Below are 16,913 nucleotides of genomic sequence, written 5' to 3' on the forward strand. Positions count from 1 at the left end.
CAAAATTTTGTTTTTGACATTTTTTGGGATTTTTTTTTTCATTTTCCTGCATTCGCTGAGTCACCAACGCAAAAATTTAAGAAAATTCGAAAAAAAATTTTTTTTTTATTTTGATTATGATTACACAATTAAAGGAACAAAACTTGTCCCTTTAATTGTTTAGCAAAACTTTGATCGATCATTCCCAAAAAACGGTTCGATAGATCAATTTGAAAGTTTACAGTGTTATGGGTAGTACATTAAGCTAAAAAAGGCCGTGACGTACTTCTAATGAATGTTAAAAATAAAAAAAATTTTTTTTCAAAAAATGATGAAAGAGTCTTGTAGGAGATTTATTCAATTTTTCAACACCGCCCGTCAATTGACTGCACGATCATTGGTACCTGATATATCGATCATCAAAGCCAAAAGAATCATTTTATTGTTTAAAGGCTGATATCTCTGCGACAAATCGTCCTACGGGGTTAAAAAAAAGCTAAATTGAAGCTGAATAAATTTGCTAAATGACCTATGCATTGGTTTAGTTGAAATAATTTTTCCACGGTCCGTGGGCTCTTCGGAAAAAAAAATAATTTAGAAAGTTTTTGTCTCGCGGTATTTCTCATGTTTACGCAATAGCCGGAGCTTTTAAAAAATTTTGGAAAAAATGCACTGAAACTAGAGATTTCAAGCTATAAAATCCTTTTTTTAACATCTTGATACGATTCTTTTTCTCTAATTTACAGCCTTCCAAAAATCACAAAAAAATTTATAAAATTTTTCTCTTTCTTTAATTTTTTCGCGTAAGTATTTATGGGGGTTATAAATTTAGTATACTATAGATTTCATTTAATTTTTAGTTGATTGGTGAAGATGATGGTGAAAAAAACGAAAGCAATCCTCCTCCACTCATTACTCCTCCACCACCGGATCCAAATGGTGAGTAAATATCTATTGTTATTATGTAAATTACACTTTAGAACTAGTAACAAAGCATTTTATCGACAAAAATTAAAAAAATTTTTGTAGCTTCAAATTTTAAAGGTGCTAAAGGTGACAAAGGTGATAAAGGTGACAGTTCACGGGGCCCACCAGGTCCTCCTGGGCCACCTGGCAATAACTACGATTTTAATGACGAGGTATAATATTGCATATTTGTTTTTGAATAATACATTTATACAAAAAAAAACTCTTTCTTTTTTATTATTTTCTTAAGTAAAATATCCTTCAGGTGTGACTATGGTGTGATTTAATGCTAGGAGGCCATCAATATAGTGGAAGCGTAACAGTTACAATCTATGCATACAGTTTCTGCGCAACTGTTAGTACGGTAACTGATACCCTGATTAGAAAATACAAGTTGTGAGATTAAAAACAATTAAAAATTTAATCGTCATTAATTATCGTCAATAGTCATAATCGTCATGGTTTTTCACATTTAATCGTCTGTAATCGTCAAAAGACGATTTATTATTGTACGATTAATGACGATTAAAATTATAAATCGTCATGAATCGTTTTTAATCTTCATGTGGGACCAGGAATTGCAATCTTATTTTACGATTAAAGACGGTTCATGACGATATGAAAGTTTTAATCATCTTTTATCGTAAAATAAGATTGCAATTCTTGGATTGACTCATAGGAGCTCCCTTCTTTTCACCCTATCGAATGAATACTCCTTACTCACTCTTTCTCACACTAGCGCAGCAAATAAATTTTCAGTCCCCATTTTCATTTTAAATAAATTAAAAATTAAATAACTTAATTATATTATTATAAAAAATTAAATAACTTATCTACAGATTAGTTATAATTAAACAATATTGAAGAATTTCTCAATTTTTTTTGTAACTAAATTTGTTTTTTGAAAACGTGTTTATTTTTATGTCGAAGTATATTTATGGACGATTCATATGATTCGTTTAGTATTTTGGTGAAATGTCGGAACTAAAATTTTTCTAAATCATTGGCGATAATATTTTTAATCTAAATTTTGTGCTTAGGTTTTAAAATGCGATTGAGCATAATGCTAGTGTGGTTTAGTATATGTGGGGAAAATAAACGTAGCCTAGCAAAGGCTGGGATGGCTTAGTTGGTAAAGCTCTCGCGCACCACCGAATCGGTCTGGGTCCAATTCCTTCGTTAAGCGATAATTGTTTTTCTCAATTTGTTTTAAATATTCAACTTATTGCGGAACTTGCCTATCCCTTGTAAATGTATCGAATAAAGTATTTATTTGCTTCACAGCTTTGTTCGTAAAATTTCAACAAAAGAAAAAAATTTTTTTCACTTAAAAAACCTCAAAAAAAGAAAATTATTTTAGCTCGATAAATTCATTTGCTCAATTGAAGAAATTCATTTCTCGGTTGAAAAGTTTTTTGTTTGCGACAAAAAAAAAACATTTCTTTGCCCAAGATAGGTTGTTGTTGGTTTAAAAAATTATTTTTTCAATACAAAAACTTTCTTGTTTTAGCCCAAGACATTGTTTCTTGAATTGATAAGGTAACAGTCTTAAGACAAGAAAAATATTTCTCGAGTTAAGAACAAACTTTCTTGGCCCAAAAAATTTTGTTCTCGGTTTAAAAACTATTTTTCATGGTTCAAAGACTTTTTTGTTACAGCTCAAGACGTTTTTTCTCGACTCAAAAACGTAGCAATCTACAGCCAAGAAAAAAGTATTTTGAATTGAAAAAAAAAAATGTTCTCGAACCAAAAACAAAATTTTTTCGATCGAGAAAGTTTTTTCTTGATTTAAAGAATTTATGTTTCAGACTAAGAAAATGATGTCTTCCGCGAAGGAAATAATTTCTTGATCCAAGTAATTTATTACCTTAATAAAGTAAGAAATTTCGCTTAGTTCAAGAAAAAAATTTCGAAGACATTTTATTTCTTGGTTCAAAATTTCATTTTTTCCGGGTATTGATGAGATTTTTAATAAATTGAACTTTGCTATATATTTTGTAGGATTGGCTAATGAAACAACTTCAAGGGCCGCCAGGTCCAAAAGGTGAACCAGCCGTTTGTATTTGTAATGCAACAGATTTGAAATCAAGTTTTATGATGCCAAAAACAATTGTGGGCCCAAAAGGTGAGCCCGGAGTTCCTGGGAAAGAAGGAAAACAAGGACAAATGGGTCTTACAGTACGTTTTTACTCTGTATTCATAAGTAATTAGTAGACTCTAAATTTTACTTTCTTATGAGATCTTCATCGGAAGTGGAAGTTTTTTTTCTATATGTAGACTAAATAACAGTGTTATTCAAAATTACAGTTAAACTTAATGAATGTCAAATAATGTGATGTTTGAAAGATCATAAACATTGCAGTATTTCCCGCAGGAACAAATGATTTACACATTAACTGGAATATATTCGTTAATTGTTGTAAGGATAAGACGTGATCAAAATGGCATGCGATTGTCGCATCGTTTAAATAATTATAAGTACTCGTGGCTTTTAAGCACCTTGAGTAAACCGTAATATTTATTCTTACTATCGTTTTTCGCGTAGCTTATGACCAATTTTATGTACTGAGAGAAAGTTGAATGTTGTAATGCATGCCTGAGTATTGTCAAGTTCAAATAATATGTAATCACCGATTTGATAGTTTGAACAATGAGAAATTTCAAGCAATTCATTCCATCCTTCATTATGTGACCTTAAGCAACTGTAACTATCGTTATTTCGAGTAATGAGAAATTTCAAACAAAAATCATTATTTCTATTTACGAGGTAATGGACGATTTATTATGTTCCCTAGCAGATCCGAATTACGGTAAATTACCGTAGTTTTCCGTAAACTACCGCAAATTACGGTAAAATGCTTATTTTACGGCAAATTTACGGTAAAGTTGCGGCGATTCACCGTAGAATCTGCGGTAATACTGCGGTATTTTACCGCAAATTTGCCGTAAAATACGCCATACTACCATCAATTACGGTAATCTACCGTAACTTACCATAATATACCATAACTTGCGGTAATCTGCCGTAACTTACGGTAAACTATCGTAAATTACGGTAAAATACCGTAATTCGCCTTAAAATGCGGTTATTACCGTAATTCGGATCTACTAAGGTTATTGCTGATTATAACAAAGAATGGTCCGATCTTAATAAATTCTATATTGTTGTTTTTTATTTAGAAATTTATTTTATTTCTTTGTCGTACATAGAATTCAAGTTTCGGTTCGTCAGATACGTATCACCAATCAACAAACAACCCCTCTACTGTCCGTAGTCAACGAGTTGAACAACGTGATTCATGGTTGAGGTAGTTTCTCTTGGATCGAACTTGGCATATAACAATAATTTTATCCGTTCTAGTTATGCAAACTACAAACTTACCTGATATTTACATCTGGTAATAAAGAATTCGTTACAATATATATGGGCAGATCCATTACTTTTCGAAGAAAATGTGCGCGCGTGGATCACCGATTTGGACGCGGATTTCTTTTCTCGGAAGTAGGTCAGAAAAGAAGGTGATCCTGAAAATTTGAGCTTAATATCCCTAAATTCGGCCACACTGAGAAAAAAAAACTATTTTCTATACAAGATCTTGTTGGTTCAAGAAATCCGTTCAAAATATTTATTTTACTATTATTAATTATCAATTTCTTGAGTAAAGAGCATCAAATTTATTGTTGTTATTATATGAATTTAATATTATATTATGAGTAAACAGAAGAATAGCTTTACTGGAATTAAATAAAATTATTTCCTTCAATTCTACGAATTCTTGAGACACAATTGTATATTCTTGAAAATTATCAAGAATATATCTTCTTGTATCAAGTGAATGTTCTTAATAAAAGGATTTTTTTTCTCAGTGCACTGAAGAATTCTTTGAAATTTGAAAAAGGTTAATTTTTCGGCTAGCCGCCAATTTTTCTCATTGGTCGGCTGGTAGCGGCTCTCATGCCGACTGACACGGCCATGACGAAGAAATTTTATGTACTGGGCCCAAATAGCGAATGACCCGGCACTAATCTGACCTTGAAGTCAGTTGCGAGTTCGGCGGCTCCTGGACTTAGTGAAAGTACACGAAGCGTTTAAACTAATTAAGCTCGCGACTGAACACTAGAGCATTCAATTTCCTTCAAGAAATGTAATTAAGTCAATTTCGTTTGTCTCGATGGCTTGGGAGTTATGAGACAAAAACTCGTTCAGTAAAAAAAAATCAAGAATTGCGATGATAGAACTCTTAATATTAATATTAATTTCAAGGGCTCGAATTTTAACAATAATTTTATTTTGTCATCCCGAATAATATTTTCGATATACTTAAAAAAAAGTAGTCAATTTTTTTGTCCCAGTCTAATATTTATATTAAATTATTTATTTATTCAGACCAGCTGCAAAAGTTTTACTTCTATCGTGACCTCATGTATGTGAGGCTCACTTGTTTTTTTTTAGCATTTTTAATTGTTCGAATCTTTACAGATCGAGGCAAGAAATAATTTTTTTCGAGCTCAGTGAGCTAAAAAAATCCAATGCATGAAAGAGCATTTTTAAGCTTGAGAAATTTAAAAATTAGTTCATGGTACTGTTTTCGAGTTTAAAGAGCTTTGAAACATTGGGAAGTATTGGGGCTGACATGCAAGGTTAACGGCTTTCGAGGTTTTTTCTTGTTGTCACCAAGCTAAAGTAGCTCTTTGTATGATCATTGGTTGCAATAAATATCTTCAAGTTATTAATAGAGGATTTGAATTAATTTATACTTAGGGCGCTGCAGGACCACCTGGGGAGCGAGGACCAGCGGGACCCAATGGTTCTAAAGGTGATAAAGGTGATCTTGGGATGACAGGTCTAGAGGGAACACAGGGTCAAAAAGGTGAACCTGGCCGAGATGGAAACCCAGGTGAAAAAGGAAATGAAGGAGCACCTGGACCACCTGGAAAACCGGATGAGTTCTCCCCTCATGACGTAAGGATTGATTTTTTAGTCATACGTAGAGTTTTTCAATTTTAATTCGACGATATTCTGTGTATTATAGTAGTATAAGAAAGGAATCCCAATTTTATAACGAGACTTCAGAGTTTTAATGAATTAGGATATAGAGGTCATTTGATTTATTTTTTCAAATTCAAGCGTGCCACATAAATTAAAAAATTACACTTATTATGTACAATAGCTTAAAATTGAGACAAATCGCTTTTTTTGCTTTAGCAATTTTTACCAGCAGCCACCAGAATTCGCGGGTTGAACTCTGGCTTAGGCTAGCCTCTACAAAATTTATAATTACTTGGACAACGCAGATGAGTTCTCGCAAGAGAACTTGCATTATTTTAAAAAATTAATTAATAGAATGGCATATATCGGTATGAATCAAAAAGTTAGTACTCCAACGAGAGTGACTAAATATTCTGCAACCTTAATTGATTTAGTTGAATTAATTTAAGGACACAGGTTTTAAATACGCCAAAGATATCGGACCATGACATAGTTCAAATTATTTTGAATGACGTAAAAGTAGAAACTAAAGACAATATGGTTTTATATAAAGACTATAGAGATTTTGACGAAGTTGAATTTCAAACTGAATTCATTGACAAGTTTTTATATTTTAAATCATTAAAGAGCAAAGTTAACCACGAAAACAATTTTAATTTGTATGTTGACCAAATAAATCTAAGTATTATAGATGTAATTAATACGGTTGTACCTGTCAAGAAAAAGTATGCAAAATCTAAATGGAACACGAAACCGTGGATAGATACTAGTAAAGTTAAATTAATAAGAAATAGAGATATGAGTTTAAAGTTATTTAGAAAAACTAACAATGTGTCAGACTATGAGCAATATAAAGTCATTCCTAATTTAGTCATCAATCTAATTCGTGTAAAAAAAGAACCAACATTATGAAACTAATATTGATAATCACAGATATGATCCAAAAAAATTGTAGGTTACTCTGAAAGAATTAATCGGAGACAAAAAAAGTGATTTTAAACAACAAAATTTTTTAATTATTATTATTATTATACATTCCGAATTATATATTCTCATCCATGATCATACATGATTGAATATCACTTTGTATGAATCAGGCATAGTCATGCATGCTCATGCAAAGTCATACTCAGTCATGCAATCTCATGCATGATGATTAATTTCCCGTTATATATAGTCGTGCATAATCGGGCATGATGTTACATGGTCATGAATGACGTTGCATAATTCATGCAGTGTCATGAATGATCATTCATGACTGAGCTTGGTCATGCATGACGTTGCACGAATTATGTGTAATTATTCTTTCCTCGTCATGCATGCCCATGCATGATTGAACATGGATTTGCATGGGTATTAGACTGGGCCAAAAAAATTGACTACTTTTTCTTTTTTTAGCTATATCGAGAATATTATTCAGAATGCCAAAAAAAAATTTCATGAAAGTTTGAGTCCTTAATATTAAGGGGTTAGGGGTAGTCAGAATTTTCAAAAAATCGATTTTTTTTTTTTTGCATTTTCTTAAAGTATAATATTTTAAAAATATTGTGTGAAAATTTGAAGTGAATCCGACAAATTCTTTTCGAGTTATTTAACAATGACCAAAGGACGCTCGGGTGCTACGTGGCATTCGAGAGCAGGTAGCTAGAAACAGCTGCAAGCAACCGACCTTTCGGGTTTCATTGTCATGAATATCTCCCCATTTTAATGTATTTATAATTATATATATATATATATATATATATATATATATATATATATATATATATATATATATATATATATATATATATATATATATATATATATATATATATATATATATATCCTTCTACATATATTCACAATTTGTAGGTAGTACAAGAACTGAAAAATAATTTTTGGTTGCCAGTATACCTGTAGTCGTTGCACTGATCAGTCGATAGTTTTGTGATAAATTATTTCTCAAGTGAATTAAATTATTAACCATGGGACGTGATTCTAGAAAGGTTTCAAGAGAACTTCGGAGTTCTGAAAAAATTAATAAGTCGCGTTCAGTCAAAAGAAAGAATGTTTTTAATCCGAAAACAGCCGAACGTGATGAAAGTATTCAGAGTACATCTTCTAAAAAATTAAAACAAAACACTGAAGATGATGTACCTGAAGACAGCAGTACTGAATTTCGAATAATAAATTTTATTCAGGTATTCACTGCAATTTCTGCTCTTATAAAATGTAAAAAATGTGATGGAAATGTAGTGTTTCAAACAGCAAGTACACGTGGGCTGGGATTCAAAATTGTAGTTGCATGTAATAACTGTGGAAATGAATATATTCCTTCCTGTTCTTTCGTTGGGCATTCTTATGAAATAAACAGACGTTTCATTTTTGTAATGAGAATACTAGGAATAGGATACGAAGGATTGTGCAAGTTTTGCGGCCTGATGGACATGCCGTCTTTTTTAGATAAATCTACGCATACAATTTTACTGAAACAGATTTTGAATTGTAGTAAAGCCGTCGCAGAAACCTTCATGACGAAAGCTGTGAATGAAGAAAAGCAAGCAATGCCAACAACTGAAAATGAAGATATAAATCATCTAACTGTATCGGGAGATGGAACCTGGCAAAAACGGGGATATACATCGTCATTTGGAGTTTCTTCTATAATTGGCTATTTTACTGGAAAGATTCTTGACATAAACATTAAAAGTGCATATTGTAAGCTATGTGAGTATTGGAAAAAAAAAACAAATACTGTTGAGTTCGAGGAATGGTATCAATCGCATGAAGATGTGTGTTCTGCTAATCATCAAGGGTCTTCTGGGAAAATGGAGGTGGATGCGATGGTCGAAATGTTTTCGTATTCTGAAACTAAATATGGAGTTAAGTATGCCAACTATATTGGTGATGGTGACTCCAAGACCTATTCAGGAATTATAAAATCAGATCCTTACGAAAATACAACTGTAAATAAAAAGGAATGTATAGGGCATGTCCAAAAGCGGATGGGGAGTCGATTACGTACGCTGAAGAGTAAACAAAAAGGTCTTGGTGGTCGAGGTAAGCTCACAGGAAAATTAATAGACAAACTAACTGTGTACTATGGTTTAGCAATACGCCGGCATTGTGATTCTATTGAAAATATGAAATCTGCTATAATGGCAACCTTTTATCACTACGGCTCGAGTGATGAAAAACCGAATCATGATATGTGTCCAAAAGGCGAAGAATCTTGGTGCTCTTACCAGCGCGCTGAAGCAAGAGGAGAGCTTGATACCTTTTCTCACGATTATTCTCCTTTACCTTCTGATGTTTTAAAAGCTATCAAGCCTATATACGAAGATCTTAGTAATGAAAATTTACTTTCAAGATGTGTAGGTGGATTCAATCAGAATAATAATGAAAGCTTTAACCAACTAGTATGGAAAATATGCCCAAAAACGGTAAATACTAGTTTTACCATCGTACAAATAGCTGCATACGTTGCTATGTGTATATTTAATGAGGGTATAAATTCATTATTAGTCTTGATGAATACACTAGGACTTAATTGTGGGCCTAATTCTCATCGGTATGCAGAAAGAATGGATGCTGCACGTATCAAAGTAGCAGATAAGCGCGCTAATGATAACACCCGAGAAGGTCGATTGCAACGTAGGCACCAGCAAATCGATATTTTGGAAGCTGCTATGTCGGCTGAAGAGCTATTATATGGTCCAGGAATAGATGACTCAGTGTAAGTTATTAAATAATTCTTATAATTCGACATAAATCCATAGCAAAACTTTAAATGCGTTTTTCTCAAAACTATGTTTTCTGAACTGGTGATCACTGTAACTTAAAAACTGCTCGGTAGATTTCAATAAAATTTATTGTACTTTTGAAAAACATTAAAAACTCGTGCCTGATCGAAGGATTTTTTTTTTTTTTCAAAATTTCGATTTTTTTTTAACAATAAACTGTCGGTTTTTTTCTCGAAAATTTGAAAAAAATTTCCTGAGGCCGCCATTTTGTTAATTTCGAAAAAAAAAAAAAAAGCTTCGATCAGGCACAAGATTATCTATTAATAAAACTAATTTTTCTTGTCCGATTGATTTTAGATGAATCTCCAAGGACTTATGATGATCACCGCAAAGGACTTCGGGAGGAACGGGCTCTACAAAAACAGCGATAACTTTTTGAATTATTAATTTTTTTTTTTGAAATTTTCGTGAAGTCAAATCGAAACGTGTTCTAATAAAGCTATGTTTTTATTTTTGTCAAATAAAGTAATTAACTACAAAAAAAAAATTATTGAAAATCATCATTTTTTCATACCCCTGAGTACCCCTAACCCCTTAATTTTAAGAGGTCTATCATCGCTATTTTTAATTTTAATTAATAACTTGATGTTTTACATCAGAACTGCTAAAACATTGGAGTCAAAAAAATTCATTCCTACTTATTCTTATGCACAATTAAATTCCCTACAAAAATGATCAGATTGAAAATTTTTGTCAGACAAGCCGTTTCCGATTAATTAAGCTTAATAAATTGATATATTTTTTCGATTTAACATTTTTACTTTGGAATTTTGTAAGTGACGAATCAATAAATATTTAAAAAAGATCATAACAGATTTTTGAAGGAAATTTAATGCTCTACAAAAAAAGGCCTCTTAAAATTTTTTGCTTAATTCACTCCTTCTAAAGTTATTCAGGTTATTGAAATCGTTTTGACTCAAATTCAACTTTGAATAACTTTCGTAGGAGTAAATTTAGCAAAAAATATTAAGAGGCTTTTTTTGTAGAGCATTAAATTTCCTTTGAAAACTTGCCATGGTCTTTTTCAAATATTTATTGATTCGTCACTTACAAAATTCCAAAGTAAAAATGTTAAATCGCAAAAATATATCAATTTATTAAGCTTAATTAATCGGAAACGGCTTGTCTGACAAAAATTTTCAATCTGATCATTTTTGTAGGGAATTTAATTGTGCATAAGAATAAGTAGGAATTAATTTTTTTTTAACTCCAATGTTTTAGCAGTTCTGATGTAAAACATCAAATTATGAATTAAAATTAAAAATAGCGATGATAGATCTCTTAAAATTAATATTAAGGACTCAAACTTTCATGAAATTTTTTTTTTGTCATTCTGAATAATATTCTCGATATAGCTAAGAAAAGAAAAAATAGTCAATTCGTTTGGCCCAGTCTAATGGGCATGCATGCCTTTGCATGAATCATGCATGACTATTATTGTCTTGTCATGCACGATTGAACATGTCATTGCATGATCGTGCAAAATCATGCCTGGATCATGCACGATCATGCATGATCAAGCATGAACAGGCCTGATGATTTTTTCCCGAGGTAAGTCATGAGCAAACCTGATCTAGAATGAGTCATGCATAATCATGCTTGATCATGAATGAGTTACAGATGATCGAGTATGAACCATGTATGGTCATGCATAACAGAGCATGCTCAATCATGGCCTTTTCTGATAGATCATATCTCTCTAGACAATTATTCCTAACGTAAGTCACAAGCAAGTCTGATCTAGAATGAGCCATGCATGATTATGCTTGATCACGAATGAGTCATGTCTGGCCATGAATGAGTTATGCATGATCTAGTATGAACCATGCATGGTCATGCATAATAGAGCATACTCAAGCATGACCTTTCCTGATAGATCATATCTCTCTAGACAATTATTCCTACCGTGTCACAAGCAAGTCTGATCTAGAATGAGCCATGCATGATCATGCTTGATCACGAATGAGTCATATCTGGCCATGAATGAGTTATGCATGATCGAGTATGAACCATGCATGGTCATGCACAATAGAGCATACTCAAGCATGCCCTTTCCTGATGGATAATATCTCTGGATATAATTATTTCAAACTTAATGCATGCGCAAGTTCGATCTAGAATAATTCATGCACGATCAGGCACGAATCCTGCATGATCATAGATGATCATGCATGGTGATTTTTTCCCGGGTGTTCATATTGTTATAGTTATTTCTAAAACAAACGTAGATATGGGATACTTTAGATTGCAATAGTCACACAGTCCCCATGGTCCGTAACTGTCAGTATCTCTGAGATAAAGTTGGCGTAAAAGTGAGTGAAATAAATCCAATTCATTGTTAAAAAAAATTTTCAGCTGTTTAGACGAGCTACAGCATCTCACAGTGGCTTACAGCACAAAAGTGGCCCTTTGAGGGGTCGACCCAGTGCAAAATTTTTTTCCGTGGACTGAATGGCCTTAAATTGTTTTCACATCATCTGTTGGCATGAAAATGAGTAAATTAAATTCAATTCATGGTCTAAAAAAGTTTTCGGGTGGCCCGCGATGAGTTACTGCATTTCACAGCGGCTCATTTAACTCTACATGAATGTCCATGTAGAGGCCATTAAGCACTAAAAATGGGTGAAAACTGCCATTGCAGCCACTTGCTCGTACCTAAAATGTTTCATAATTGGTCTCTAATTAATTTCAACTGCTACCCACTTGATGTTGATTATAATTTAAATTCAATGAATAATTTCTTATTAATGAAATTTTTTTTGTTATTATGATTTATTTTCATTAACTTCAATTTTTTCAATACAAATTTATATCTCGGTTGCGTTTTTTTTTGTTTTTTTAAATATATGTTAGATGGCATATCTATATCTTTCTAAACGGTAACGTTAATCGGCTATAATTATTTATGATTTTTTAATGCAGCCTCTTTGGATTCCACGAAGCATTTCTCGAGTAAGTATAAGAATGCTGTAAATATAAATGAATGATGAAGAAGAATCAAGATTTAACTAATTATGCTTTTTATTATTGAATTTTAAATAGTATATTGTGTGACGAGGGATGAAACAAGACGGTTTCAAACTAGGGTGAGGTTGGCTGCCCGAGCCGCAGGCGAAGGTTGACATCACCCACAGTCTGAAATCGTGTTTTATCCTAAGTCACACAATATATTTTTTATGAATACTTGCATCGAAATTTCAAGATTCAGTGTCAGCAGCCAGTAAGAACCAAGTAAATTTCAAGCTGATGATTCGGAGAACTGTTGGAGAATGAGAAATATGTGATTTACAGTCACCTATTGAATAGTAAAAAGACAAAAATATTATTTTTACTCATTTTTTAGTAATTTTATTTGGTAAATTTAAACTGTCACTTGAAAAGTGAAATAAGTAAACTGAACACGCATGTTTCTGCCCGCTGTATGAAGGTATTTTTGAATTACAAATTCGCTAGCAGTTGTTTGCACCATCGGTTTGAAATTAGCTTGTTTTGACGGGCTATAGAGGCACTGAAACTTCAAGTTTCGATAATGGTATCATGAAAAGAATTTTGGAGGCTAAAATTTATTTTGAATAATGCTGTTAAGCCGAAAAGTACGTGTTCACACACACATACAGGACTTACATGTGAAGCGTTCCACACTTGTGTATTATGAGAAAGGAGAATTAGAATAAGAGGGGATTGGTATCGATAAGGGAAGAACCTTCCTTAGAAAGGAATTACTAATCACCCCATAGTTAATATAGTAAGTGTAAACTGAGTTATTTTATCGACAGGGTAAAATGAGTTATTTTATCGACCAAAATCGTAATATTTCGACTACCCGACTATCCGACTACCCGAACATTAGGTAACTACCTAAGTCGAACTAGGCTTCTAATTGTGGAACCAAGCGATTACTCCAGATTCTTAGTGTCGGATACCAGACACGGGGCCAGTGTTCGTTAATATTTCATTACTAATTAATCTGAATAAGCAGATATTGGAGTAGTAAGATCAAGAGTATAAATTGCGAGAGTACTGAGAAGGAACAAGGGAAAAGAACACAAGACGACCTGGACCAGTGCCGACAACCCGAAAATATACCAACGAGACAGAACCAAGACGAGGACAAAATACAAGCCGTCGCTGGAGAAATAACAGTCACACAAAATCGTACATCGTGTCCGTAACGTGATGGTCGCGTCTAGGCCGAACAAGGTAAATTAATTATTAATTATTAATTAATCAACGTGGAAATACGTTCGTCAGCCAGACGCTAAAGAATCTAGTGGTCTTGAAACTTCTTGAAGAATCCAGCCAAAATAGCCGGATTTACTACGTCATAGAATTTTCCAGGCCATCCAAAAGAACCGCGTCCCGAAGAATTTATTCTCAATCTAGTCAATATTCTAATCTTTAAAATAAGAATAATTTTAATTGTAATTAAAAGAAATAAAATCAATGAATTTGTTAACGTTGAAAGTGCCGGGAAATTGACGTGAAAATTAATGTTCGAGTTTGAGTATTAAGTCATAGAGTCAGTAACGAAATTTTAATGCATAAGAATAAAATATAACAAATCGTAAACCGGCTTAAACAGATTTATGAATTGATTGATAAAAAAAAATGTTAGCGTTTGTAAGACAATCACTTATATTAATTGATTAGTGATTATAAAACGGTAAATTAAATTAAGGGATTTTGATATTGGTTCAATTAAAATAAAAGAAAAAGTGTTAAAAGAACATTTGAGCTTAAGAGTAAAAATTAGTGTTAGTGAATTAATTGATTAAGGATGTACTCACGTAGAGGGTCCAGGGGACTGCGTGAGAGTTGTTTCGTCGAGGAGAGGGTCCAGGGGACCGCGTGAGAATAAATAGGTTTTAGCCACGTAGAGGGTCCTCGCGTGTGTGTACATAATAGTACAGGGGACAGTGGTGTGTGTGATACAGTTATAAGGCAATAATATTATGAGGGTTCAAATAAGTATTGTCAAAAGTAATTGACCAAATAATAAAGGTTAAAATTTTTTTTTTAAATAAAGTATTAATTTATTATAAATTATCCTTCCTCATCCTTCTCTTACAAATCAATTTTATAACAACTCTGATGAATTAAGATCCGATTCTGGAAGACTATAATACTTCCAGTGGCGCCCTGAAAAAGGACGATCAAGGTAACAGAAACCCTATTATAAGTGTTTAAAATATACTCAATTTGCGGTGTTGAAGTCCTGGTTATTTATTATGCCGACAAAAAGTATAAACTATTTGGATTGAGGCGATGATGAGCCAATATCTCAAGCAAAGATTGCACCTCTTTGGGAAAAGCAACCAAAATTAACGATGTATAGAACAGATGTTAAACGTGGATTAAAAGAGGGAGAGGCAATTATGTGACAGATACATAATCGCAGTTAGTAATTACGAGACAAATTCGCAACCGCTGAAGATGTGAAGACTGATTTCATACTGGCATCTAGCTATAATGACAGATATTATAATCAGGTATCGACCTTAGCAGATCCAAACTATGGTAAGTGCCGCATTTGACGGCAAATTTACGGTAAAATTGCGGCAATTCGCCATAAAATTTGCGGCAATACGGCGGTATTTTATGGTTAAGGCGGCATTGTCGGCGGAAAATACGGTAAATTGCGGTAAAATCCCTCATTTGACGGCAAATTTACAGTAAATTGCAGCATTTTGCGGTTAAATGTGGTAATTTACCGTGAAATACGGGAATTTACCACAATACAGATCCGCTCGGGAATAGCGAGACAGATTCGAAGTCACTTCCGATATAAAGGTAGATTTTACCCCAGCATCTAATTATAAAACAGATTTATAATTAGGTATCGTCAATGAGACAGATTCGACAACGCTTCGGATATAATAAGATATCAGACTGGCATCTAACTACGACGACAGATGTTATAATCAAGTTAAAAAGAAATACGTAAGACAGATTTACGTGAATTAATATTTATTCAAACTACCTAAACTTAGGTCTTAGATCCTTCCTATTTCTTCAGCCGTGAACGGGTTAAAAATGTTAAAACCGCGGTGATGAAATTTCACAGAAGAACTACATTTTAATAAAGTATAAAATAATATATTACTGAGCAACATATAAAGGTAGATTTATACATAATAAGTAATTGAGTTATGTATGGAAAAAGGCATCATAAGTTGGTGCGCAGGCCTTTTTATCGATTGTCCAGGTGGATCTCGCGCACACATTCTGCGCATCCTTTCTGCAATATTTTGGGAGGTAATAGGGATACAATTTAAATAATAATGATAATACTTAATAAGAACTATAACTAGGTCACATCAGGTAAATTGCTGACAGAAACAGGTTATCACTGCCTGATAATGAGATGTCCTTCAGAACTTCGTTACACAAGTGAATACTGATATTAACGTAGCGATCTTGATCCAGCTGCAAATTCTTTCTTCAGTGCTGCGTCTTCTCTTACAAAATTTGTACCACAGTTCAAGTATAGGGTATTTTAGGCGCCTCTTCGATCAGTAATTCTTCTGAAACCTGCGACAAAAGTGTTAGTAGAGTAATTGGTGCCAAGTTTGATCTGTATAGTGAATGTAGCCAGGCACATAAAATCAGTAATCCATCCTTTATAAGTTTTCACACCTCGACCTCTACAGTCTTTAATGTTACTATCAAGTGTAGTCTATACCACTATGTAAAAATGCTTTGGATGGTCTTATTTGAGTAGATGGCATTGTCCTAATCATTGTTGCGCACGTGGACCTCTGTATCTCACACACACTCGCAGCGTAATATGAATGATCTGAGTGAAACTCATCTGCCTTCTGTCCAGACAGAGCTCCTCAAGTCAATGAATGTCAGTCGAGTTCCCCCATCAAATGGCCTCTGATGCACGTGGTCACCATGTAGTTGTGTCAAAAAAGATAAGCGTGGTAGTATCGCCGGATTATTCTGCAGATTATCCAGTAGTGAATTATTCTAGCAAAGTCACGATTTTATCGATCAATTCACTCCCAATTTTTGACATGTGTCGAATACTGACAGTATTGTCAGTGACACATTGTCACGAATCAAAGCAGAATCTACTGCTATTACATCGGAAGGATTTTAAGTGGTTACCACGTCAAACATCTGCCTTCCTTTTAAAAATGATGTAAATCAATAATGGCCCTGCACTGTAATGTGACAATGTGTCGGCA

At 33.2% G+C, this 16,913-nt stretch overlaps 2 protein-coding genes across 8 annotated transcripts in view; both read left to right on the plus strand.

Moving 5' to 3' along the window:
* Positions 1-16,913, plus strand: part of LOC130664099 (collagen alpha-1(XVIII) chain-like) — an 826,723-nt gene that overhangs the window by 485,618 nt on the left and 324,192 nt on the right. For 3 of the 5 annotated variants that reach the window (XM_057463858.1, XM_057463861.1, XM_057463859.1), the window contains 5 exons: positions 840-918; positions 1,009-1,118; positions 2,947-3,123; positions 5,708-5,908; positions 12,643-12,672. In XM_057463858.1, coding sequence (XP_057319841.1) covers positions 840-918; positions 1,009-1,118; positions 2,947-3,123; positions 5,708-5,908; positions 12,643-12,672 — 597 coding nt within the window. The remainder of the gene's footprint in view (positions 1-839; positions 919-1,008; positions 1,119-2,946; positions 3,124-5,707; positions 5,909-12,642; positions 12,673-16,913) is intronic. The other 2 variants (XM_057463860.1, XM_057463863.1) reach the window with 2 other exon arrangements.
* LOC130664101 (uncharacterized) lies at positions 7,785-10,210 on the plus strand. Of its 3 annotated transcripts, none has more exons than XR_008989302.1 (3): positions 7,785-9,360; positions 9,443-9,653; positions 10,018-10,210. XR_008989302.1 is itself a non-coding variant. In XM_057463865.1 (2 exons), the coding sequence occupies exons 1-2, from the start codon at positions 7,903-7,905 to the stop codon at positions 10,019-10,021; spliced, it is 1,755 nt and encodes a 584-aa protein (XP_057319848.1). In that variant the 5' UTR covers positions 7,785-7,902; the 3' UTR covers positions 10,022-10,210. The 3 variants fall into 3 exon arrangements, 1 of the variants encoding a protein (XP_057319848.1); XR_008989301.1 differs by having other exon boundaries at positions 9,461-9,653; XM_057463865.1 differs by having other exon boundaries at positions 7,785-9,653.

This window comes from Microplitis mediator, chromosome 2 (assembly GCF_029852145.1).
Source record: "Microplitis mediator isolate UGA2020A chromosome 2, iyMicMedi2.1, whole genome shotgun sequence".
NCBI classification, from domain to species: domain Eukaryota; kingdom Metazoa; phylum Arthropoda; class Insecta; order Hymenoptera; family Braconidae; genus Microplitis; species Microplitis mediator.

Excerpts from the sequence above, each read along its gene's own strand:
- LOC130664101 (XM_057463865.1), top strand. The coding sequence starts at position 7,903 with ATGGGACGTGATTCTAGAAAGGTTTCAAGAGAACTTCGGAGTTCTGAA.